This window comes from Rhinolophus ferrumequinum, chromosome 11 (assembly GCF_004115265.2).
Source record: "Rhinolophus ferrumequinum isolate MPI-CBG mRhiFer1 chromosome 11, mRhiFer1_v1.p, whole genome shotgun sequence".
NCBI classification, from domain to species: domain Eukaryota; kingdom Metazoa; phylum Chordata; class Mammalia; order Chiroptera; family Rhinolophidae; genus Rhinolophus; species Rhinolophus ferrumequinum.
In genome coordinates, this window is record NC_046294.1 from 83,974,523 (window position 1) to 83,999,103 (window position 24,581).

The 24,581-nt window shown below is 38.2% G+C and overlaps 1 protein-coding gene across 1 annotated transcript in view; it reads right to left on the reverse strand.

Annotated features, from left to right (window-relative positions):
• Positions 1–24,581, reverse strand: part of LOC117029784 (NXPE family member 1-like) — a 30,407-nt gene that overhangs the window by 3,044 nt on the left and 2,782 nt on the right. Inside the window, 9 exon segments of the mRNA XM_033118961.1 lie at positions 1,517–1,680; positions 1,683–1,988; positions 4,463–4,671; positions 8,932–8,997; positions 10,941–11,460; positions 11,463–11,648; positions 13,089–13,131; positions 18,413–18,521; positions 19,162–19,517. Coding sequence (XP_032974852.1) covers positions 1,517–1,680; positions 1,683–1,988; positions 4,463–4,671; positions 8,932–8,997; positions 10,941–11,460; positions 11,463–11,648; positions 13,089–13,131; positions 18,413–18,521; positions 19,162–19,517 — 1,959 coding nt within the window.

Genomic DNA, 24,581 nt, shown 5'->3' on the forward strand with positions numbered 1-24,581 from the left:
AAACATAGGATCTGCAAGCCGTCTGCTCTCTTGAGCTGCAGCCACCACTAAATCTTTCTGATCTTGAGGGTCTAAATCTTCCCAGTGTTTATCTGGAGGTTTTTGGCTAACAGGCTCTTTATTATGCTTAGCAAGTCCCTCTGCATATCTGACTTCTTCCCCCTCCTCTTTTTTCTCCGGAGAGGCGGCAGATGGAAGAGTTTTCTCAGCATAATCAGCCCCCTCCCTTTCTCCCAGCTCTTCCAGTGAAGCGGCAAACGGAAGGGTTTCTTCATTCCCTGCCTGTTTTACTCTTTCTAACTTACAGCCTTCCCTTTTAAGATCTAAGCAATCTCTGATTAAAGTCCACAATCCAAATGTTTCTACAGGGACCCGCAGAGGTCCTTGGACACTATAATAGCCTTGTAATTGTTTTCCAACCTTTTCCCAAGTCTCCAAGCTGACGGTACCTTCATCTGGGAACCATGGGCAAACTTCTTTTACAAATTCTAAGAATTTATCTAATTGCTCTTTGCTCACCCTGCTGCCACGGGCGGCAAGAACTTTTTTGAGGCCTCTAACATACAGGTCCTTGCTGCTGGCAAGACCCATTTTTTCTAACGGTCCTAGCTGATAGCGAGACCTACTTCTTTCCAAACGGTCCTTGCTGATAGCGTGACCTATTTCTCTTCAAACGGTCCTTGCTGATAGCGTGACCTATTTCTCTTTTCCCTGACTCGGCCCTTCTTTCACACAAATAATTCAATCAGATGCCCGTCTGGCCATGCCCCTTATGGGACCAAATCTGTTGTGGCTAAGGCGTGACGGTACAATTCCCCGACCAGGCAGAACCGAAGTTCTGATCGCCGTTATGCCATATGACAGAACCGGAACCTCAGATTAGGGCCCAAACAAGCTCCGTAACACGAGGTCGTGGAGCTATCACTCACTCACACACTCATTCGACCGAGGGGATAGTGCCCTACTCACCGTACCATCAGCGCTCTTTAACCGAGCTGGGCCCAAGCTGTACGGTGTTCCTCACTGAATCCCCCGTTTTCGAGCCCCACGTTGGGCGCCAAATGAGGCTGACCAGCAGCCACAAATCAACGAAGAGCCCGAAAGGGGGAGTGGGAATGAACAAAGACACTTACACAAATGTTGATGATGCGATCGATCGGTCTCCAGTGATGCTGAAGCACCGGCTTTATTCACCTTCACTACTTATATACCCTAAGAGTACGTGCACAACTACTAGTCAGCAAACAGTGGAATGCATTACATCATTGAACGTAAATTTTTAACTTTAACATTGACACTACAAATCACTAAAAACTCCCCAAACCAATTATCCCATAACAGAGCCTATCAATTATCCTGATAGCCATCAGTGATCTGTTTCCGAGAAACTGGCCATTCTCACCACCTTCCTCAGCAACTTGTAAACATCCACCAGTTGCAGGCAAAGATAACAACTGAGCCAGTTTGCAAGGCTTCAGAATAACAGGAAATTATGGCTCCCCACAGGTGGGTGGACAGTATTGGTGCCATATGCAATGGTCATGTCCCAGGCATCAATGACACCTACATTGAGAACACTGAAAATATCCTTCATGATAAGATATTGAATATAACCATGAAAGTCTCCAAACCTCTCTGTATCTATGTGCATTTCCCTGATGTTTTCCATCTTAAGGATCACTTTGTGGCCAGGCTTCTTAGGAGCAGTCGTTCAATAGCTTTTCGAATATTGATGGCGCTGCGAATGAAAATGTCAGTGGGGAAGGGTCGGAAGTGCTGGCCAAGGGTGATGACAATAGCTGTGTTTTTGTCACCTGATATCCGGTCAATTATCCAAGGTATATACTTCTCATCTATCACAGAGTAGAGCTGGAGACTGACAAAAGGATGGCTATGTTTTTCCCACTGAATTTTTATATGTTTTTCTGCATCCAGAAGGAAACATTTCTTAAAAACTCTAGTTCTGTGAAGATCAAAAAATTTTAGTGCTGATAAAAAAATAAATAAATCTTTTAACTAGAAGGCAACGAAAAATATTTTTAAATGAACATCTTATGATTTAAAATATGAGGTGTGATAAAAAATAGTGAATGTTTAAATTAAAAAAATATATATTATAGTAAAAGGCACATTGCCATTAATCTCCCTCAAAATACCCCCTACCCCCATATTGAACACACTTATCCCATCATTCTTGTCACTTTCTGAAGCAGTTCTGGAAGTCCTCTTTCTTGAGTGTCTTTAGTTGTGCTGTTGTGCCTGCCTTGATGTCCTGAATCAATTCAAAATGTTTACCTTTCATGGTCATTTAACTTTGGGAAGAGCCAGAAGTCACATGGAGCCAGATCTGGTGAATAAGGTGGATGAGGACACACCATAATTTTTTTTGTTTTGTTTTTTTTAAAGATTTTATTGGGGAAGGGGAACAGGACTTTATTGGGGGAACCGTGTGTATTTCCAGGACTTTTTTTCCAAGTCAAGTTGTTGTCATTTCAATCTTAGTTGTGGAGGGCACAGCTGAGCTCCAGGTCCAGTTGCCATTGCTAGTTGCAGGGGGCTCACCCCACCATCCCTTGCGGGACTCAAGGAATCGAACTGACAACCTTGTGGTTGAGAGCCTGCGCTCCAACCAACTAAGCCATCCGGGAGGCAGCTCAGCTCAAGGTGCCGTGTTCAATCTTAGTTGCAGGGGTGGAGCCCACCATCCTTTGCGGGACTCAAGGAGTTGAACCGGCAACCTTGTGGTTGAGAGCCCACTGGCCCATGTGGGACTCGAACTGGTAGCCTTCGGAGTTAGGAGCATGGAGCTCTAACCGCCTGAGCCACCGGGCTGACCCCATAATGGTTTTTTTTTTTTTTTTTAAATTAGTTTCAGGTGCACAAGACAAAGTACTACTGAGACGTTTATCATTTATATCCTCACACTGGGTGAACCCCCCTCCCCCATCCACCATCCCTGTGACATCACACAAAGCCATTACATTTCCACTGTCTCTATTCCTAATGCTGTACTCGGCTTCTTGTAAGTATATACATATACATATATATACACATATATACATATATAAAATCATAGTTGGCATTCATTATCATTCAGCTTCACATAATGTTTTTATTTGACAGAAATTGCCGTACCAGAAACAATGTGTGACATGGAGCGTTGTCATGATGGAGGATGAAGTAAAGACACTCACGAAAGAGGACTTCCAGGACTGCTTCAGAAAGTGGCAAGAACAATGGGATAAGTATGTTTGAAGTGCGGGGGAGTATTTTGAGGGGGATTAATGGCAATGTGTCTTTTACTGTAATATATTTTTAAAATTTAAACATTCACCATATTTTTTGATCACACCTGTACCCACCTAGATTATTTCTGACTGAAGAATTTCTACACTCTAGCGTAGATTATGTACCTATGCATATGTAAAATTTTCATTGGAATTTATAAGAGGGACAACATTTCTTATGAAAGCGGGAATAAAATATATTTTAAATTAAAAGGCTCAAATCTAGAAAGCTAAACGAAGTTGAAAACAAAATAGCCAAAATGAGAGAACAAAGGACCTGAACAGACACTTTTCCCAAGAAGACATACAAACACTCAAAAGATATATGAAAATATGCTCAACTTCATTAGCTATTAGGAAAATGCAAATCAAAACTACAATGAGATAACGACCTCACACCTCTTAGAATGACTATTATCAACAAGACAAGTAATAACAAGTGTTGGAGAGGTTGTGGAGAAAAAGGGACCCTCATACACTGCTGTTGGGAATGTAAACTGGTACAGCCACTATGGAAAAATGTGGAGTATGGAGGTTCCTCAAAAAATTAAGAATAGAATTATCATATGTCCCAGGAATCCCTGCTCTGGCTATCTATCCCAAAAATCTGAAAACAATTATCCGTAAAGATATATGTACCCCTATCTTCATTGCAGCATTATTTACGGTGGCCAGGAAATGGAAGCAACAAAAGTGTCCTTTGATAGGTGATTGGATGTAGAAGATGTGGTACATATATACAATGGAATATTAGCCATAAGAAAGATGAAATACTGCCATTTGCAACCACATGGATGGATCCTGAGATTATCATGCTAAGCAAAATAAATCAGACAGAAAAAGTTGAGAACCATGATTTCTATAATATGTGGGATACAAAACTGAAAGCAACAAACAAACAAGACAAACAAACAGGCAAAAACTCATAGACACACACAACAGTTTAGTGGTTACCAGAGGGTGAGGGGAGGCAGGTTGTAGGAGAGGGTAAAGGGAGTCAAATATATGGTGATGGAAGAACTGATTCAGGGTGGTGAAAACAATACAATAGAGAGATGATGCGTTATAGAATTGTACACTTGAAACATGTATAATTTTGTTAACCAATGTCACCCCGATACATTTAGTAAAACAACAGCCTGAATTTTTAAAAAAGATATAAAATAATTACATACTTTTTAAAACCTTGGGTAAGTAGTAGATCCACTGACGCAGTGTAGAGTCTCCTAACAGGTAAATGAGCTTTCCTTTCAAACAGCCATTTATCTTAATTGTATTTAACTGAATCTGGTTGCAAAATGTTGTAATCCACCTTCCATCTAAAGTATAACCGCCAGGAACAGGAATCTTCATTCCAACTTGGCATTTCTCTTTTATCTTTTCACTCTCTGGTAACAGATAGTTGTGGTAAATGATCATTGGCGTAAGTTAAATGTTCACCTTTCTTTCTTTGTTCTTCCCTTTCTGGATTTCTTTCCCTTTTCCTCTCTCTTTCCTGATTCATTTTCTCCCTAGTACTATTCTTTGACCACCAGTTTTGTTTTACTTGTTCTTTTGAGAGATTTTGAGTCATCTTGACTCCTCCCTGTGTATTTTCTCCCAAATCTGGTCTTTGACTGAGTCTTGAAGTTCTCTCACTTCTTTGTCATCCCTAGTGATTCTGTGGTGAGTTAGGCTTTTTATTCAAATGTGAATACTAGTGGTGTACCAGTTGGTGTACTTGCATCAAATCACTTACCTTTGTTCCATTAATGAAGCAATAATCTTACTTTTCTATGAGTTTTTTTCATAGAAATATTTTAAGTTAAAAATAGCTTAAAATATGTCCACATTTTTAAAAACTTCAAACAGTATAAAGTACCTAGTTTGAATGAAAATTTAAGTAGGAGTTTGCCAAAAGTGACATAAAGCAGCTGACACAGACCAATATTCTGAGACTTCCCAATAAGTCCTATTAGAATTACAGGCTCTGTTGGCACATGGCCTGCCTTCCAAGTTATTTCAGGTAGCAAAGCTCCAAAAGTTTTGCTGTGGCATAACAAAGATCATCAGGTTTCTTACCTGTCATATTTCCTTTTCACTCACTATGCCACTCCTCCACCACTGAGCCAATGCCTCATATTTTAGGTTTTGTTACATCAGCACTTCTGTACTAACATCACATTCTACATTAGACAGGAAGCAGATAATAATGACTTAAAAATATAAATTTATTCCTCATACAGCAGTCCTAGAGTGAGCAGGCCAGACTAATATGATATTGCATGTTGACAGGGACTCTTATTGTTCTGCCTTTTTTTCTTTCCTTTGTTTTTTCTTGGGGCGGTATAATATTAACTTTATTTTTTTATATCTTTATTGAGGTATAATTGGTATGCAAAAATTGCACATATTAAATGCATACAGTTTGATAAGTTTGAACATATGCATACACCCATGATACCATTACCACAATTAAGGTGCTATTCTTAACTTCAATCTCATGTTCTAACATGGCTCTTTCACCTTTCACCATTATATCTACAGTTCAGTCACTAGGAAGGGGAGAAATGGAAGTGTGACTTAGAAGTTTCCTGTATCACTTCCACTCACAATTCTGGCAAAAATCTAGTCATGGCCACAACTTAGCTTGATGATCATGGGCCCAGCTAAAATTATGGTGTCCTATTACTAAAGAGAGAATGGGTAATGGATAGTGGGAGACTACCCACAGTCAGTCTGTGCTTCACTTGTAGTCTCTGATGAGACAAGTAAAGAGTTAACAGGAGCGAGCTTGTGAGTTAGCAGGAATGAGCTTAAAAATTAATTGCTTGGCTCTGAATGCCCTGGCTAGCACTGCACCTGCAAGTTGACAAGCACCTTACATCCATCATAGCTGGCAACAGAACAGTTCTCAATCGCAACTGCAACCCCCTGCAAGCTGACATCCATCATAGATGGAAATAGGACAGTTCCCAGGAGAAGACAAATGTAATGGCAGCCTCACTGCAAGTTGACAAGCACCCTACATCCTGCATGGAAAAATATAAAACCCCAGCACGCCTCATCAGTGCTGATGTCCCTATGAGACTCTGCCCTGGCAAAACGCCTTTTGCCAGTATTTCTCTTACCCCTCTGTCTCAGCAGCTGTCTCCATCAGAATCTGCTCTGGCAAAACTCTTTTTGCCAGTTCCAAACAGAACTCTCTCTCTGCCTGATTTTCAATCAAGCTTTCTTGCTCTCCCACTTTGTAGAGTTTCATGAATGCTTTCACCTTCTGTGAATAACCAGGAGTTAATTCTATGCCAATACAGTTTCTGGTTGCCTATGTCCACAGAACAGTCATCAACATGATTATATTATGCTGGTAACTTGCGGACAAAGTGGCAAAGAGGTGCTGGTGGCAGAATTGGAAAATTCTGGAATAGCTATTACCTGGAATAGCTAAGTCTTGTTGATTTGGCTTGCCAAAAAAGAGAGTTTTCATAAACCTATGATTATGTTGGAATTTCACTGTGACATGGTTGGGTTTCTATGAGGCTTGATAACTTTGCACCATTGATGGTTGAATACTATAACGCTGGAAACTTAAAATCCATGCTTATTAAACATTCCCATCCAATAATGTACTGGCATACTTTGGTGAGAAAATAGCCTTTGAGCTTATTATTGAAAACCATATCTTTTATAATATTTATGTGTCAGGGTATTCATTTTGCCAAGTGTCAAACTCAGCACTCTGTAGGACCATTCCAAATATATAACACATTCTCTGATGATTAGTCTTACATGTTTATTTTATATAATTTTAGAATAGGCTTGAGTGTTTTTAACAGTATGCTGATAATAGTATTAAAATTCCATTATATTTATTGACTACTTTAGAGATTGTGGTAGGAAGAATAATGGCCTCCCAAAGGTATACATGTCTTAATCCCTGGAACCTGCGACTACGTTATATTCTAAGGCAAAATGGATTTTCCAAATGTGATTAAGGATATGGACTTTGAAATGGGAGACTATCCTGGATTATGTAGGTAGGACCAATTTAAATCTCATTAGTCCTCAAAAATGGAAGTGGGAGGCAGAAGAATGGGTCAGAAAGATGTAACTGGAGGAATCACCCACTTTGCAGCTTTGGAGGTGGAGGAAGGGGACTGTGAGGAGTGTGGGCAGCCTCTAGAAGCAGGAAAAGGCAAGGAAACAGATTCTCCCTGAGAGCCTCCAGAAAGGAATGTAGCCCTGCTACGCCTTGATTTCAGCCCAGTGAGACACATGTTAAATTACTGAATTACAGAACTGCATGATGATATATTTGTGTTTTAAGCCACTTGATTTACATCTTTTCAATATCAAGTCATCCCATCCAGAAACAACAGCGTTTTCCTTTTATTTATATAAATTTTATTTTACATCTCTTAGTAACAGTTCAAATTGTCTTTCTATAGATCATACACATTTTGTTAAACTGTGAATTAGCTTTTTAAAGCACAAAGTAGATTATTTCACTCTCTTTCTTAATTAGTTTTTGTAGCTTCCAAAAGCTTACTAAGTAAACACTAAAATCCTGAGCATGGTACATGAGAATTTCTATGCTTTAGTTTCTTCCTCTATTTCTAGCCCCATCCTTTGCTACATTTCACCAAATGCTCTCACTCCACTGGCTAATTTTGTTCATGACTAGAGTTATCAGATAAAAAATACAGGATACTAAATTAAATTTGAATTATTTCTAACAAGGAATAATTTTTTAGTGTAAGCACTTCCCATGTAATATTTTCCCTTTACCTCATGTAATATACATAAGCATTTAGAAATTTTTCAAATTTAACTGATATCCTGTATTATCATTTGCTAAACCTGGCAACCCTACTCACAATCTTTACGAGTTTTCACTTTCACCTAATTCTCAGTCTACAGATACTCTTCAGTGCCAAGTCAAATACCAAGTTTAACATATGCACTTTTGCCTTTTTACTTTCTATATAGAATTGATAAGTTAAATGTCTTTCAGATGGCAACCTTGCTGAATATTTATTTTTCTTCATTTACCCATAATGCCTCATAGCTATTATAACCTCAATAAATATTTGCTGAATAAATGAATATTATGTAATAAATCATTAATTGAAGTAAATCTCAAAATGCATATTATTGGTAAACTCAGATAAGCTATATAAAAAGTTATTTTAAAGCTAAGCATAAACATTATTCTTTAACATAGCTTTCTGTTTACCACTAAAACACATTTAATAAAATGGAAACTCCATATATAATTGCTCCGTGCATCAACTAAAGATCAGGAAGTTATGCCAACAGAGAATTAGGACAACCCAACCAAAACATTTCTACTCTGAAGCTGTGGATACCCTCGACGGAATCACTGACTCTAGGAGATGCACTCCCAGGTTTAAATATGAATGTAAGATACTAATAATTTCCCCTTTTGTATAAATTGAGATGAACTCTGTTATAAAAAAGAGTTTGAAGTAATTTCCTTGAATTGATTTAAAATTCAAGGTGATTGACGCCATAGACACCTGCTAGGAACTGCGCTCCAGGAAAACCATGATCACTAGGGTTGATACTGATAAACTTCCCTCTGCATAAAACTGTCTCTTACAAGACTCATGCCAAGCACCACCTGCCACAGCACAGGGCAAACTTAGTGTTACATCGGGAGCCATTAATGTGTTTAAGATGTTTTATCATTTCAACTCCCATACTGGACCTTCAAAAAATAAGACAACAAATTAGCCTGCTGTCCACATAATACAGGTAATGGAAGTCAGGGAAGGATAATTTAAAAATTTCTACAACTGAAAACTATTATTGTTGTAGTAAATTTTGTGTATAGTATTGGGCATTGTATATGAATTAGAATTTTGGAAAACTGTCAACCTTTCTAAGAGCACGTGAAGTCCAGGGCAGTTGCGCTCATCTGCCACATGCAAGCAGTGTGTCCTGGAAATTTAGATTCAAAGTACTTATCTAATCTGCAAGTTCTCTTCTCTCTGTGTGTCCACATCATTTATTCAAGTAAATGAGTGGTATTATCTGCTTTTAGATAACTGAGAAGTGCCCACAGGCTGAGTTACTTGTCTCTTCAGGGTCAATCAGAGAAGGGATCAGCATATTTTCATCTTTACTGGGATTTAGGCATAAAGATGGTTAGTGGGTAGGAGGAGATCTGCACCATCAAAGATCAAAGAGAAAGAACAGAAACCAACTGTGCTTTTACTTATTATAGAAGGGAGCCAAGGACTATAGGTCATGGATAACTATGTTATTTTTCTATGTTTGTTATCCAAACTTTACTTTTTCTTAGCATAGTTTTTGAAAGCTAAAGGGAAAAAGACTGGGGCTCACAGTGCTTGACCTTGAATACTGCTAAGAAAGGAATTGCTGAGGACCTAGCATTCCTGTCTGTCACCACGCTTAGGGAAAGAGAATCTGTAGGGGGAAAAATGGATAATAACAGAATGGAAAGGGAAAAGGAAATGAACTGAGCCCCTGAGACTTATAGAAAGTTAGCTAAGGAGCAAAAGAATCTGGAACTGACAGATTGTCTCAGTGGTTGGCCTACAGTTTCTGGAATTTGTGATGGCACATAGTTACCCTTTCTTTGCCAATTCTCAAAGTGGCTCATGAAAAGACCCTATCATTCTAAGCAGTGAAGTGTTTTTCAACTTAGTGGAGAACTGGGAGACCAGGAATGAGCACCTTTTTGTGAGCAAGGGGAGAAAAGCATGGCATTGATACAGCCATGATTGACAGGAGAAACATGATAATATCCCAGTTATTGAAGACCTGTTCAACCAGGGTCTTCTAAGAATCACTAGATCACAACTTGGGGATTATGAAGGACTCCTCCAGTCTTTGAAGTACATACTGAAGAATTATCTGATATTGAGATCAACTGGAGATGACCAGTAAAGGTTGGTTTTTGAAAAGATTACTTAGGCTACCTTGTGTACAATGGATTAGAGAAGGTAGGATTGGCAGGAGGGAAGCTATGACAAATATTCTAGATGAGATGATGATCTGAACTTAGATAGTAGTACTAGGCATAGAGAAATGGATGAATGTACAAGATATTTAAGAGGCAGAATTTACAGAATATGATATGGGGAATGAAGAAGCATGGATGTTATCATACACTTATCAAGGAATCCTTTTTTATATACAATCAATTAACATATAGCAGAATACTTTTCCACTGAACGTGTTTTGTAAAACCTAGGTCTACAGTAATAGACAACTGATTCTGAGAGTACTACCGTGTTTCCCTGAAAACAAGACTGGGTCTTATGTTAATTTTTGCTCCAGAAGACACATTAGGGCTTATGTTCCGGGGATGTCATCCTGAAAAATCAAGCTAGGGCTTATTTTCCAGTTAGGTCTTATTTTTGGGGAAACATGGTAGTCATCATGGAGAAGTACAACATATATAACTAGAGTTACACCATAGGTTGTCCTCTTTCATTGAACATTTTGGTGACAATGCCAACCTTGGCAGAGGGAGTCATGAACAGGGGGCTCATGAAAACACCACACGTCTGAATCAGAGTTTGAGTAAAAGAGGGTCAGAGAGGGTCATTCTGAATACTAATTGAGAAGGGCAATGTAGCTCTGCCTGTGGGCACTTCTCAGGGTATCTAAAAGTATACTTACCTGTGAAAAAGACTCTTTTCCTTGACAGTAAGATAAGAAATGTCTCGATTCCTGGTAGTCATGTGATTAAGGGCCTCACAGGGCATGTGTTGAGGTCTCACACAGTAGAAGGCTTCTTGGTCTCAAGTATCCAGGTATTCACAGAGTTCAGCACTTGAATTTAAGGTGTGGCCACATTCTGTGAAGACATGGGTGGTGCCATTAACAAATTTACCCTTGAAAATAATCCTGTCATAGCCTTGGTTCCTTGCCCTCCAGAGAGCTGACACCCCTTCACTGGGGTGGATGAGCAGGAGAGACAGAGAGACCTGGCTCTCCCAGAACAGAGTGAAGCTGACAAGGTAGGTGCCATTGTTGAAGTCTGTCACCTTTCCTGAAGCGCCTGCCTTCAGGGCTGCGGAGGACATCCTGGCCCCCAGGAAATCCCCGCCATATTCCTTCCTGTGTCCCAAGTGGTCCCTCATCTCCACCGGGATGTCTAGCTGATCCCCTTTGCTGTATGTGTCTTAAGGGGTGAGGATGTGCTGTGTGCGGCACTGGTGGTGGTCATGTCGGTGAAGGGTCTGGGTGGGATCAGCTGGTTTAGTTTCTCCATGATTCCCTTTATTCTCAGCTCAGTTTCTGTTGGTGGCTTTAATGGACTCAGTGGTGTTTTAATGTATGAGGACTTCGAGGAAGTGTTCCACAGAGATGGAGGGAGGTGGGTATCTTTAGATCAGAACAAAACTGAAATGGCAAGGAATGTGACATTAGTATGAAATGTCCAAGTCATTTTTATTTATTTTGAATTTGAATATTGATTTACATATTATAATCAATATATTTTAAATTCTCTGACAATTTTGAATAAAATGTAAACATTTATCTTTTAACCTCAATGTTTTAAAGAATGCCTAAAGAGTTGTAGATAAATATATTAAATACGAAATACAAGATCTGTCGATTAAGTTCATAAACTTGTTGTAACAATGTTGCTTATCTTTTTTAATATCAGAGGGATTATTCATTATGAATTTGTACCAACTGAACAAACAGTTAACCAAGTTTACTATTTGGAAGTGCTGAAAAGGCTGCCTGAAAAGCTTGACAAAAATGACCTGAGCTTTTCACCAACAATTCATGGCTCTTGCAACATGACAATGCACAGCTCACATGGCACTGTCTGTGAGGGAGTTTTTAACCAGTAAACAAATAACTGTATTGGAACACCCTCCCTACTTACCTGATCTGGCCCCCAGTGACTTCTTTCTTTACTCGAAGATAAAGGGAATATTGAACGGAAGACATTTTGATGACATTCAGGACATGAAGGGTAATACAATGACAGCTCTGATGGCCATTCCACAAAAAGAATTCCAAAATTACTTTAGAGAATGGACTAGGCACCGGCATCATTGCATATCTTCCCAAGGGGAGTACCTCAAAGGTGACCATAGTGATATTCAGCAATGAGATATATAGCACTTTTTCTAGGCTGAGTTCGCAAACTTAATTGTCCGACCTTCGTATATAGCTCAGAGAATACTTACAAGTAATGAATTGATTTAATATATTTACTCTTTCTTTTCTTAAACATCTTATATCCAGTCATCACTAACTTCTGTTGGTATTACTTCTATATCTTTTACCTGTGTCTAATAGTCTTTTCCTCCCAACTGTATTGTAGCTCAAGCCATCATCATTTATCTTCTGGCTTATAGTAGTCATCCGAAGGGTGAAGACAGCCGTCAGTCCTGCTTTCTCTCCAATTAATTTTCTCCACTGCAGCTAAATCGGTCTTTCTCAAACAAAACTATTCTTGGCTTCTCCCTGCTTAAACCTCTTCAATGGCTTCTCATTACTCTTGGGATAAAGTCCAATCTTAATATGGCTATAATATATGGCTTAATATGGCTATAATATGGCTGTGGCCTCTTTTTAACTGTCTTATCCCAGGCACTCCTTCTCTTGCACTCTATGTTTTAATAAGAACAACTGGTTTTATCTTCATGAGCTGACCTTCCTTTCTCTAAGCTCTTCCTCTTTACTTTTTCATCTTCCTAGATTGCTGCCACCTCCACATTTCCCCCCAAACGACCTAAACTTCTGTTAATTTCTAACTTAAGAAAACATTAGAACCTTAGAGGTCCCTTCTTATCCTTTTAGCACTAAAATGTGTTTTATAAGTCCTCAAATTTAATGATTTCCAAATCTTGTTGATAGTCAGAAGTACCTAAAAACTTTTCTAAAAATATGGATTCTCAAGCTGCAGCCCAAATACACTGAGTCACAATCACTAAATGCCTTACCAGGAGTGTATGTTTTTCAAAGCCTCACAGGTAATCCTGTGATCAGATAAGTATGAGGACAATGGTTATAGATTGGTTGTTGTCAAACCCTCATACTTTAGAACACACATAAAGGTTAAACAAAAAATGGCTTCACTGTACCCCAGTATCAATCTGTAAAACCCTCATGATTGGTACAAAGCAGTAGAGTAAACCAAAAGGGACAAAGCAATGAGATATTTAAAGATTAGGAGAACCCAAGTTGAATCTAAAAAATCATATGAGATTGACAAACTTTTTACAAAGTCAACCCAGAAATATAGAGAGATGTAAATAAATAAAATTCCAAATAAGAGTCTTTTAATATGTTTCTGGAAAATTAAAAAAACTGAATTTGCATGAAAGGGAATAGGAAACTGGGATAGAAAATAACCGTTCAGTACACACTCATATAAATAATAATATTAATTACAGTAATAATTATGCAATCACGATGATGGTAATCTGTGACCATTTTTCCCACTTCCAGAAGTCCCAGGCTGAGATGTTTTCATTGGTGGGTATCGATATCCCTAGCTTACGTAATGAGGAAAAACTGTACAGTTAATTTTATGAGATAGAAACATGCTTTATACTAAAACCTGATAAGCACAATACATGAAAAATATAAGCCTATCTCATTCATGAACATGGCTTTAAAATTTTCTTTATTTATCTATGTTGATATAGATACATAGATATGGTTATGTGTATGTGTATGTATGTTAGTCACAGTTAATTATGTATTAATGTAGAACTGAAAAGATGGCCCCAGAGGGAAAAATCATTAAATATATCTTAGTGGTTTCATTACAAAAATCTCATGTTTTTTATTGTTATTAAATTTATCTGATTTGGAATGCAGTTGCCAAAAAAAGCATTTGATGTATTTCAATGTTTATTTAGCATTAAAATCAATAAATAGAAAACCTTAAACATTCTCCATTCAAGATCAGGAAGAAGACAAAAAATGTTAGCCACACTAGAAGTCCTGAACAATAAATTAGAATAAACAAACAAACATATAAACAAAAACCAGAGTTATGAGAATTATAAAGGAAAAAACAGGCTTTTTTTCATCTTTCTTCTCTTTTGTGTTTTATTTTTTTACAGATGTAATTGTCTACAAAGAAAATCAGAATTAGCAAATTATTAGCCTTAAGGGAGTCAGCAAGGAGCTGGATACCAAATAAACTTGCAAAAATCAATGGCATTTATGTATACCAGTAATAATTACCAGAAAATACAATAGAAGATAAGCTCTGACCTTTATGAAGGCACTTTGAAAACTCTTTTAAAGACATTTTAAAAGAGCTGAGTGAAAAGCTATAGCACTTTGCAAAGTTGGAAAGCTTAATGTTATAAAATTGTTAATTTTCTCTCAAACAATTTTAAAATTCTATGTATTTCTAATTAAATTTTCAAGAGGATTTTAATGGGTTTAGGAGAGAGAACGTGATTAACTGATTCTAAAATTTTGTGGAACATAATAGTCTGTGAATAGCTGGGAACTGTTTAAAACATAATACCAAGCCTAGCATAAATTATAGTACTGAAATAGTATTGTACAATTACATTATCAAATAAACCAATCACATAGAATAGGTACTCTAGAAACATACCACTTTACATATGACAGTTTATTATATTATATGTTAGTGAAATCATCACAAATCAATACAATTAGGTAAATTGTATTTGTAAAATTGTGAAAGATTGAAAGAAAAAAAAGATTGTATCTCACGCTCCATACAAAAAGTCCAAATGAATTAAAGACCTAAATATGAATATTATAACTGAAAATGCGATATAAAGAAATTTATGGTTTCTTTATGACCTCAGATCAGGAATTATTTCTTAAATATGACCTCAAAAGTGGAAACTATAGGAAGTGTTTATATAATCAATGACTCAAAATTAGAAGTTTTATTCAATAAAGGACACCATAAACAAAGTTAACAGATGACAGATTGAGCTAATACATATGCAACATCTAAAACTAGTAAAGAATTCTTATGTGAAATACAAATGTTACTACTGAAAATAAAAATAAAAATGTCAGTAAACCCCAAAATAGACAAAGAATACACAATAAAAACATTATAAAAACGTTTATCACATTATTAAGCACATTAGGGAAGAGATAGATGCAAGTTATTTAGGAGAGTAGATGAGTTAAACTTTGTATATTCATATAATGGAATACATGCAGCTCTCAGTGATCATGAACTAGATTCACAAATAGCAACAGGATAAGATATCAAAAAATAATTTTGAAAAAACTAAGAAATCATTTGTGTGAATTAAATACACTAACAACAATACTATATACCTTTACAGGTCACACATATGTCTAAATAGATGTATTGAATAAGAACTGGAATACTATGAGGAAAAATAGTACGGAATAGGTGACTATGAGAAAAAGGGAATGAGAGTATGGGGGGGTTAGAATGAAACAAACTTATAAAGTAAAACAAAAAAGCTCTGTTTCATATATGGCCAAGTAACTTGTGACAGATTGATTCTTCTTCAGAAAACAATGATCAACTCTGAATATAATACCAAAACCAAGTGGTATCTGAAGGCAGTGGAGAGTGAACAAAAGCAGACACATGTTGGAAGCAAGATGCAACTTGGAAGAAGGAGCCAGCAAGAGGCAACTTTCCTGTTTTTGAAGTTTTAGTGTGAGGGCAGTCCACAGAGAAGCACGGAGTACCTAAAATGCGATAGAAACCCACCACTTTAAAAAAATGGTTTCAACAATCCAGGAGCTGAGTCAGCAGTGACACTTGAAAGAGGGTGAAATCCTGAAACAGATAGCCAGAGAAGGGCATGCCCAAATTCTGAGTATGAACCCTGATGACCTCTCTACTGACCCCTCAAGCACACCTGCGAGGTAGCTACAAAGCAATTTCCAGCTAAAGCTGAAAGAACTCAACTGAGATTTGAGTGACTTCAATTATAGGTGAGACCAAATTTACTGTTTGAGTTGAATCAAGTTAATTGCCTGCCACAACAAAAATATCAGCACATTTCTGAGGAGTAAAACAAACTCCAATCTCCATAATTAACAGTCATAGTGTCCAGGATACAATTTAAAATTGTTCAGCACTGGGGGAACAGGAAATGTAATCCAACTCAAAAAAAGACAAGTAATGGAAGACAATCTGGAGATCACCTAGGTGGTAGAATAATCAAAGACTTTGAAACAGCGATTACAACTATGCTATATATGAGTTCGGACAATAAGTTCGCGAACTCATCCTAGAAAAAGTGCTACATATCTCATTGCTGAGTATCACTGTGGTCACTTTTGAAGTACTCCCCTTAGGAAGCTATGCACCGCCACCAGCTCTAGTCCAACCTTCAAAGCAATTTTGGAACTCTTTTTCTGGAATGGCCACCAGAGCTGTCATTGTATTACCTTTCATGTCCTGAATGTCATCAAAATGTTTTCCTTGCAATATTTCCTTTATCTGCGGTTAAGGAAAGAAGTCACTGGGGCCAGATCAGGTGAGTAGGGAGGGTGTCCCAATACAGTTACTTGTTTACTGGCTAAAAACTCCCTCACAAACAGTGCCATGTGAGCTGGTGCATTGTCGTGATGCAAGAGCCATGAATTGTTGGTGAAAAGTTCAGGTTATTTTTGTCAAGCTTTTTCAGGCAGCCTTTTCAGCACTTCCAAATAGTAAACTTGGTTAACTGTTTGTCCAGTTGGTACAAATTCATAATGAGTAATCTCTCTGATATCAAAAAAGTTTAGCAACATCGTTGCAATATTTCCAGACTTAATTTTCAGACCTCATATAGCATAATTATATATATATATTAACTATGGTGAGTGATGTTGATAATCGGGGAGGCTATCCATGAGTGGGGGCAGGGGGTATATGGGAAATTCCTGTACCTTTCTCTTAAATTTGCTGTGAACCTAAAACTGCTATTAAAAATAAAGTCTTTAAGATCAAAACATCACAAATCAAACGAACAAATAAAAAAACTCCATATCCTTCATGTATATAGACAAAAACCAGAGAGATGATAAAGTGGAAGAAATGACCTGATACATGATAGCAAAATGACAGTAAAATACCTAGGTTGTAAACTTAACATGAATGTTCAGGACTTATTTGAGGAAAACTCGAAAGAGACTTATTTGAAGGAAACAAAATTGAAATTGAGCAAATGGAATGGAGACCATTTTCTCAGATAGAAAAACTTAACAACATAGAGATGCTGTTTCTTCAAAGGTTAATTTATACACTTAATTAAATCACAATAAAAACCATCCCTTTTTTCTGGAGCTACACAAGTCAATTAGAGAATTCACTTGACAGAACAAAGGAGAAAACATAGTCAAAAATATATGAAGGATAAAAAAAGTAGAGGAGTAGGGTGTCGACAGGGTTAGTCCTACTAGATACTAAAACTTACTTGTAAAATCTATATAATTAAAATAAGGTGGAGTGGTGAATGAATAAAAAGACAATGGAACAGAATTGAAAATCAGAACTAGACCTCATTATTATACAAACTTCATATGCTATAGAGGCAGCAATCAAAACCATGGGGCATAAAACGGAATTGTTAGTCGGGGATTAGAATAACTGGACAGTCACATCGAAGATGTGAAATGAGATCAATACCTCATACCATGCAACAGGATAAATTCCAAGTGGATCAGATATTCAAATATAAAAACTGCAAGTAGAAAAATAAAACATGGGTGAATTCCTATATAACTTTTGATTGGGAAAACTTTTCTATGATGTAATATCCAGAAATAAGGGAAATTGGATTACTTTAAAAATCACTTTTGCATGAAAAAACCCCATAGATATCTCCCCACCCCTACCTTCCACCCCCAGAATGAAAAACTAGATTTACATGGTCACGTAATACATGCCCCTGGATTTAGTGAGAAGAAAGTCATTAGTGGCCATAGGGTTCATTCTGGGGGCATACTGGAGGTGGAATCCTGTTTAGGATGGATTGAGGATGAATGGGAAGTGAGGAAATGGAGATAGTCACAATCCCTCTAACAAATTTGGTAGAGAAGGGGAGAGGAAAGAGCAGAGACTCAGTGGGAAAGGATTGACAGGGACCGACATGAGACAGCTCACGCAGGGAGCTTCAAGTCAAATTAGAGAAAACTCTTCCTACCTTTGTGGAGTTTTGAGATATTATATAATTAATCCACACAACTACTAAAAAAGACATCAACATCAGCAGCATTTTTCGAACCATCATATTTGAGAACGTGATGCGTGCCCTAGGAGAAATGACACAAGAGAAGGAATCATGTAAGAAGTGAATCTCTGTATTCTCTCAGTTTTATTTTTACCTGTAATTTGCCTCTAAGATTTTGTTCCTCTTCTGTGAACCACTTACTTCTTTTTTTCTCAAAACCAACAACTCATACCGCCAACACTTTCACATACCTGTTGGTTACTCATCCAAGTTTTAGTGAGGATTAGTGCTTCTTCCCTCCATGAAATGGAAGTCGGATGTCCCTTATATGTTCTCTCACTGCACTCTATCTTCTGTTATAGCACTTATCACAATTAAAGTGAGAAGCAGAAAAATTAAGACATCAACCTGTCTTTTGGGGGAAGACTTAGGATAGCTGATGGGTGTATAAGAATATTCTCATGTTACTTAACATAACCTGTAAAATGGTCTGGAAGAAAAATGGTCATGTTAACTGGTGGCTTTTGTTTGGCTGAGCACCATGTATGAAATTCAGAAGTAGAAACTCCTTCAGGACTGAATTACTCTGCTTAATAAAGAAGAGATCAGCCCACAAACCTAGGTACTGCATGAAGAAAGGGAAAGAGGAGACGGAAGGACGTGGTAAAGGGGAGAAGGGATGAGGGAGAGAGAGAAGCTCCTTTCCATATCAGATTACATACATTTTAAATAACTTATTTTGGGGAGGTGACAGGCAAGATGTCGGCTGGCGGTCGCCCTGAGAGGTGGTTGAGAGGAGTATCTTCGTGCCAGGAGCTCCGCTGAGGCGGTTGGAGGGAGCCGAGTTGGGAGAGCGCGTTTCAGGCAGCGGATCAGGCAGGGCTGGGCGTGGGCGACAAGGGAGCCCCCCGGCGGCGGGACGTGGCTCTGAGCGTGCGGGTGTGTGGGGTGTGCGGTGCCCGAGCCCGGTAAGGCCCGCAGCCCCCCGGGAGCCGGGAAACCAGGCTCCGCGGGAGTCCTTCACGACCACCGCTGGTTTAGAGCCCGCCAGAATGAACAGGAAGAAAGGAGACAAGGGCTTTGAAAGCCCAAGGCCATATAAATTATAAATATTTCCTCATCTCCCTTCCCTCTTCTGGGTTTTGTTTTCATTAATTATATTTTGTGATTGCTTGAAACTGAGTTGGTGGGCCTGGGAAACCTAGTGGGAAACTAGAACCCACTCACTATCACGGAAATGGTTTTTGTAGGTAGAAAATGCTTTGAATGACAGTATGATTCAACAGACTTAATGCCCCTTGCAGGTTAATAAACCGTTTCCTTAAAAGTAACAAAAATAAATAATTTTTTTAAAAAGCTTATTTTGGGGTGCAAGATGTAAACCCCTCCTCTCTGTCCCTTACCAATTCTCAGTGAAATCTGGATTGTGTGATATACTTGTGTGGGATTGGAGTCATTTGATGGAATCCAGAGAGGTTCTATGGTCGAATCTGGTGGTACAGAGCAAAAATAGGGACTGCACACAAAAAACAGAAGCTAGACAATAAAGGGTCAGCTTATAACTGGTTAACGTTTGGGGAGTCTGCGATGAAATTGTTTCAAACAAGATCCAGTACAAACCACAACTCATGAAATCACTACCTTCACACGGAACTCTGACTTCTCCCTGTTACTGAAACATGGTGTGGAGAAACCTGTAGAGTTATTGAGTTCTGGGTCCAGATTGTTATGGGGGGAAAATGAATGCAGGAGAAAGGACATGGTGGCAGCTCTAATCTGTGTCACACACTTTATTGCAATAGTTTCTTTACTTTGTGATTGCCAAAAGACTGTCAATTACTAAAGAAGTGGAGCAATGTCTACGTCAGCGTTGTATGTCCCGTGCCTAGCACAGTGTCTGATGCATAGTTGAATGAATAATTTTAAAACCAAATCCTGATTTTCAGACCAACTTCAACTTCTATCCACTGAAATTTTGTATTTTCTCACAATATACGCATAGCATGTTTAACAGGGCAAAAAATCAGATTCAGGGGGTTACTCTGACTCCCCCTACCACCACCGCAGAGACTGACCCAGGTCTTCTCATTTTTAAGTGAATTCTGTAGCATGCGATGCACGGTCTGATTCTTTTTTCTTACCTAGAAAGTATAGGGTATAGATAAGTTTCAGCAATCTTTAAAAAGTATGGATACAATTGCATTTGCGAATCTCAGACTCTCAACCTCTTTCTTGTAGATCTTCAAGTTTATTCTGTTCATGTATTTATTTAAAAAATATCGAGTACTTACAGAAAAAGTGTAAGATACCATGAAATGTACTGGAGATAGAGAATCAACAAAATAAATAAACATTTATGAAGATTACATAGAAATACCAAGTTCTTGTTGGTCTCTGAATAAACACTCTTCATGCTCCTGAGTCTTTGCCTGAAACTCAAATCACTGCCTCCCTCACTGCACACTGATACCGGGCCCACCCATTTCCACCATGCTCTCTGATAAACGTGGAAAATTTCTATTCATTGTTTGAATTTAAGCTTGAGTACCAATTGATACTTCCTCACAAGTTCTAGTTAGTAATTTATTCCTCTGTGCTCCTATTGCCCATTACACATACCTTTGTTATTGAAAGGTAGCAGAACATGATACCTCAAAATATGCCTCTTTATTACCAGAGGGTAAGGGGGTTGGGGGGTGGGAGATGAGGGTAAGGGGGATCAAATATATGGTGATGGAAGGAGAACTGACTCTGGGTGGTGAACACACAATGTAATTTATAGATGATGTGATACAGAATTGCACACCTGAAATCTATGTAATTTTACAAACAATTGTCACCCCAATAAATTTAAAAAATAATTAAAAAAATGCCTCTTTGACTAAGTATTTTGACTAAGTATTTTGAGAAACTGCAGATACAGGAGAGCCTCTGAAAACAGTGTAGAGACTTATCTGCATAGCAGGGCAAACGTTGTTTACCATATATTTCCTTGTGTCATCTTCCTGTGAATTGACTCCTGCCCTCATTTGAAACTCCAGGTCCCTATCCTTTCCCTAGTTCAGTATGGTATATAAGTCTCAATTCCCCGGCTGCACTTTGAGTCTCATATCTTTGTGGTGTTCCTGTATATACGTAGTTAGAATTATTTTTTTATTTCTCCTATTAGTTTTTTAAAAACATTTTTATTTTTTATTTTAATGTCTTTTTATCACAGAAGGGTCTCAGTCAAGAACCTAGAAGAGTAGAGGAAAAATGATCTTTCCTTCCATGCAGTTTGGCCACCATGAACGGACTTGCTGAGATACCCTACTTGCTCTGGAGCCTGCAAATGGATTTCTGCAAGACTGGCAGAAGCGCTCTAAGGGTAAGAGTTCTTATCAAAGTCTGCTCTCTTAGATCTCTGTCTGTAGTGTCTAGTTGAGAGAGGAAGGTAAAAATCTAGTTGTCTCTTTCTTTCCAAATTCAGATTAGGAGGAGAAAAGCATTTGTAAGAATTTGTTCTTTGGATAGTGACTGTTTAAAATTTGGTTTGGGGTACTCACTGGTCACTGATTCTTTCCCTCCCAGTGACAGCTATTATTTTTCTGTTCGTCTTAGTGTATGTTCTGAAAACTTGCCTTGGCTTTCTGCCTGCCCAGGAATTGCAGGTTGTCAGTTCTGTGTGTGTACGCAGCTCAACTGTCTGGTTGGGGGCCCTGAAAATAAGGCCGGATAGAAATGTGGCTTGCTTGCTATTTGCAGCTAATGTCCTAGCAACTGTTGCCAGGTCTTAGGGGAATAAGTGTTTCTTTCTTTTGGTTGTCTTTGGGAATGGCTCAGGATCTTGGGGTGACTGTATCTTTGCACCCTCTTTGGGGCTGCCTCTTGCATCAGCAGTTAAGTCACAAAAGGCTTATTGGTTTGGGTTGAGTCACTTGAGGTACACCAAAGGTTTAAAGGAGAAAGTGGGGGGGAGAAGGAGCTCAATACTGCCAGGATTATTTACTATTTGTCTTGTTTGAACTTAAGATATTGGAAAGGATTTTTTTTAAAGGAGCGCGATGGTCAGGGTCAGAATTTGGCCAAATTGAAGGCTGATATTCATGATAGGAACATTTTTTAAAGGCCTCCTTTCCCAAGCTAAAACAAAAATATGTACTCATAGGAGAGGAAAACATGCTGAAGACTTTGTGGAAGGTTTGGTGAAAATGTTCCAAAGACACATGGATTTAAATTTGGAACACAGGAATCTTTTAATTTCCATCCTAGTTGGAAATCTTCTCCCTGATATAAAGAAGCAGATTGAAGAAAATGTTTTTGGATGGGCAGGTCTCACCCTTGATATCATTCAGGCTAAAACCCAGTTCTTTGAGGAATTAAAGTAGTTGTCCTTATCCTACAAATCGAGACTTTACAAAACCAGAAATGTGGCTCTAGAAGCAATTCAAAGTCCACCTAACTTTACCAACCCCCAAACCTCCCCTATTTATCTCATAATGTTGTAAATATTATAAAGAATCAGGAAACAGAATTGTCCTATACTTAAGTAAAAGAAAAATTTAAATAGTAATTACCCTAGACTTCTGATAATAGACAAATTTATCCCAAAGTCCCTAGGGGAAAACATTCTTTTCCTGTCCCTTGAAGATACCAAGTTTTTGAAATATAAGCACCCCAGGAGATAGCCAAAACACTGCCTCAACCTCCTAAAAATGAAGAAAAAAAGAAAAAAGAGGCTTTTAAAAATATGAACTGCTATAAAAGCTCCCTCACCCAAAATTTTGTCCATAGCCTCCATAAGATTACTTGGGTGGTGAGCACACAATGTGATACATAGGTGAAGTATTATAGAATTGTACACTTGAAACGTATGTAATATTACCAATCATTGTCACTCCAACAAATCTAATTTAAAAAAATCTATAGTGAATGAATAAAAAAAAAGGTTATTCGGGAAGGATGAATAACAATCTTAAAAGTCTTCTCCATATACATTAGTGAAAAAGCTTCAGCTGTCTGAGCAGGTAAATTTCACTTTGTCTGAAACACAATTTGGATGCATCTGTTATTTTTAAACTAGTGAATTTTGTGTCACTGTGTTTGACTCATGGCTAAAATTTGGGAATGAAAACTACGAGGTCTTTGCATCTGTCTCTCTGTTTATATGTCTATGGATGTAGGATATGTACATATGATTTTTTTTTTTAAGATACACGCACTTTTCTTATGTTCATTAAAGCATTATTTGTTTATTTATGTTTATTAATTTATTTCTCCCCCCGTTCTTCCGCCTCCCCGCCCTACTCCGGTTTAAGCCATTGTTTCTCAGTCTAGTTGTGCAGGACACAGCTCCCTGGCCTATGCTGGTATTATGAGCCTTGCGTTCTGCCCAGCTGAGGCTGTAGGTCGCCAGTCGGCAGTAGGCCACTAATGCTGGCTGCAGGCCACTCACACTGGTCGCCGGCCGCTCATGGAGGCACACAGTAGCCCACCACAGCCCTCAGCAGCCCTCAGCAGCCCACAGCAGCTCATGCCAACTGCCGGTTGCTCACAGCTGCCCAGCTCAGGGAGAGCTGTTGTTCACAATCTTAGCTGTAGAGGGCGCAGCTCACTGGCCCATGTGGGAATCCAACCAGCGACCTCCACGTTAGGAGCACGGTGCTCCAACCAGGTCGGGCCCACATGTGATATTTTTAAGACTTTGGATAATATTGCCAAAATTAAACTGTAAAAGAGCTCCATCTAAGTGGCTTAAAGAAAAATAAGCACTTATATAAAGTAAATGTTCCTAAAACTCTCAGAAATATAGAAATTAACCCCGATGGTTTTCAAGTTCATGTGACCTGGCATAATCTGTGGTAAATAAGAGGAAGTTTAAATTTGTTGGTTTAATTAAAATGGGCAGTTCTTCACAGTTATCAGCATAAAATATCATACAGACATACAACTTTTATAAACAAACTTTTCAACAATACAATGTCCACTTAAATACTTCCTCACATGATTTGGTTACTCACACCCTTAGAGTTTTGCTAAGTTATATTAAATTATGGAAATTCATTGAATATCTAGATCATTTCTAAATAACAAAATACAGAAACAATAATTACTGAACGTAAGTTTACCCATGTGGGCTTCCAATTACAGAGGAACTAAAGAT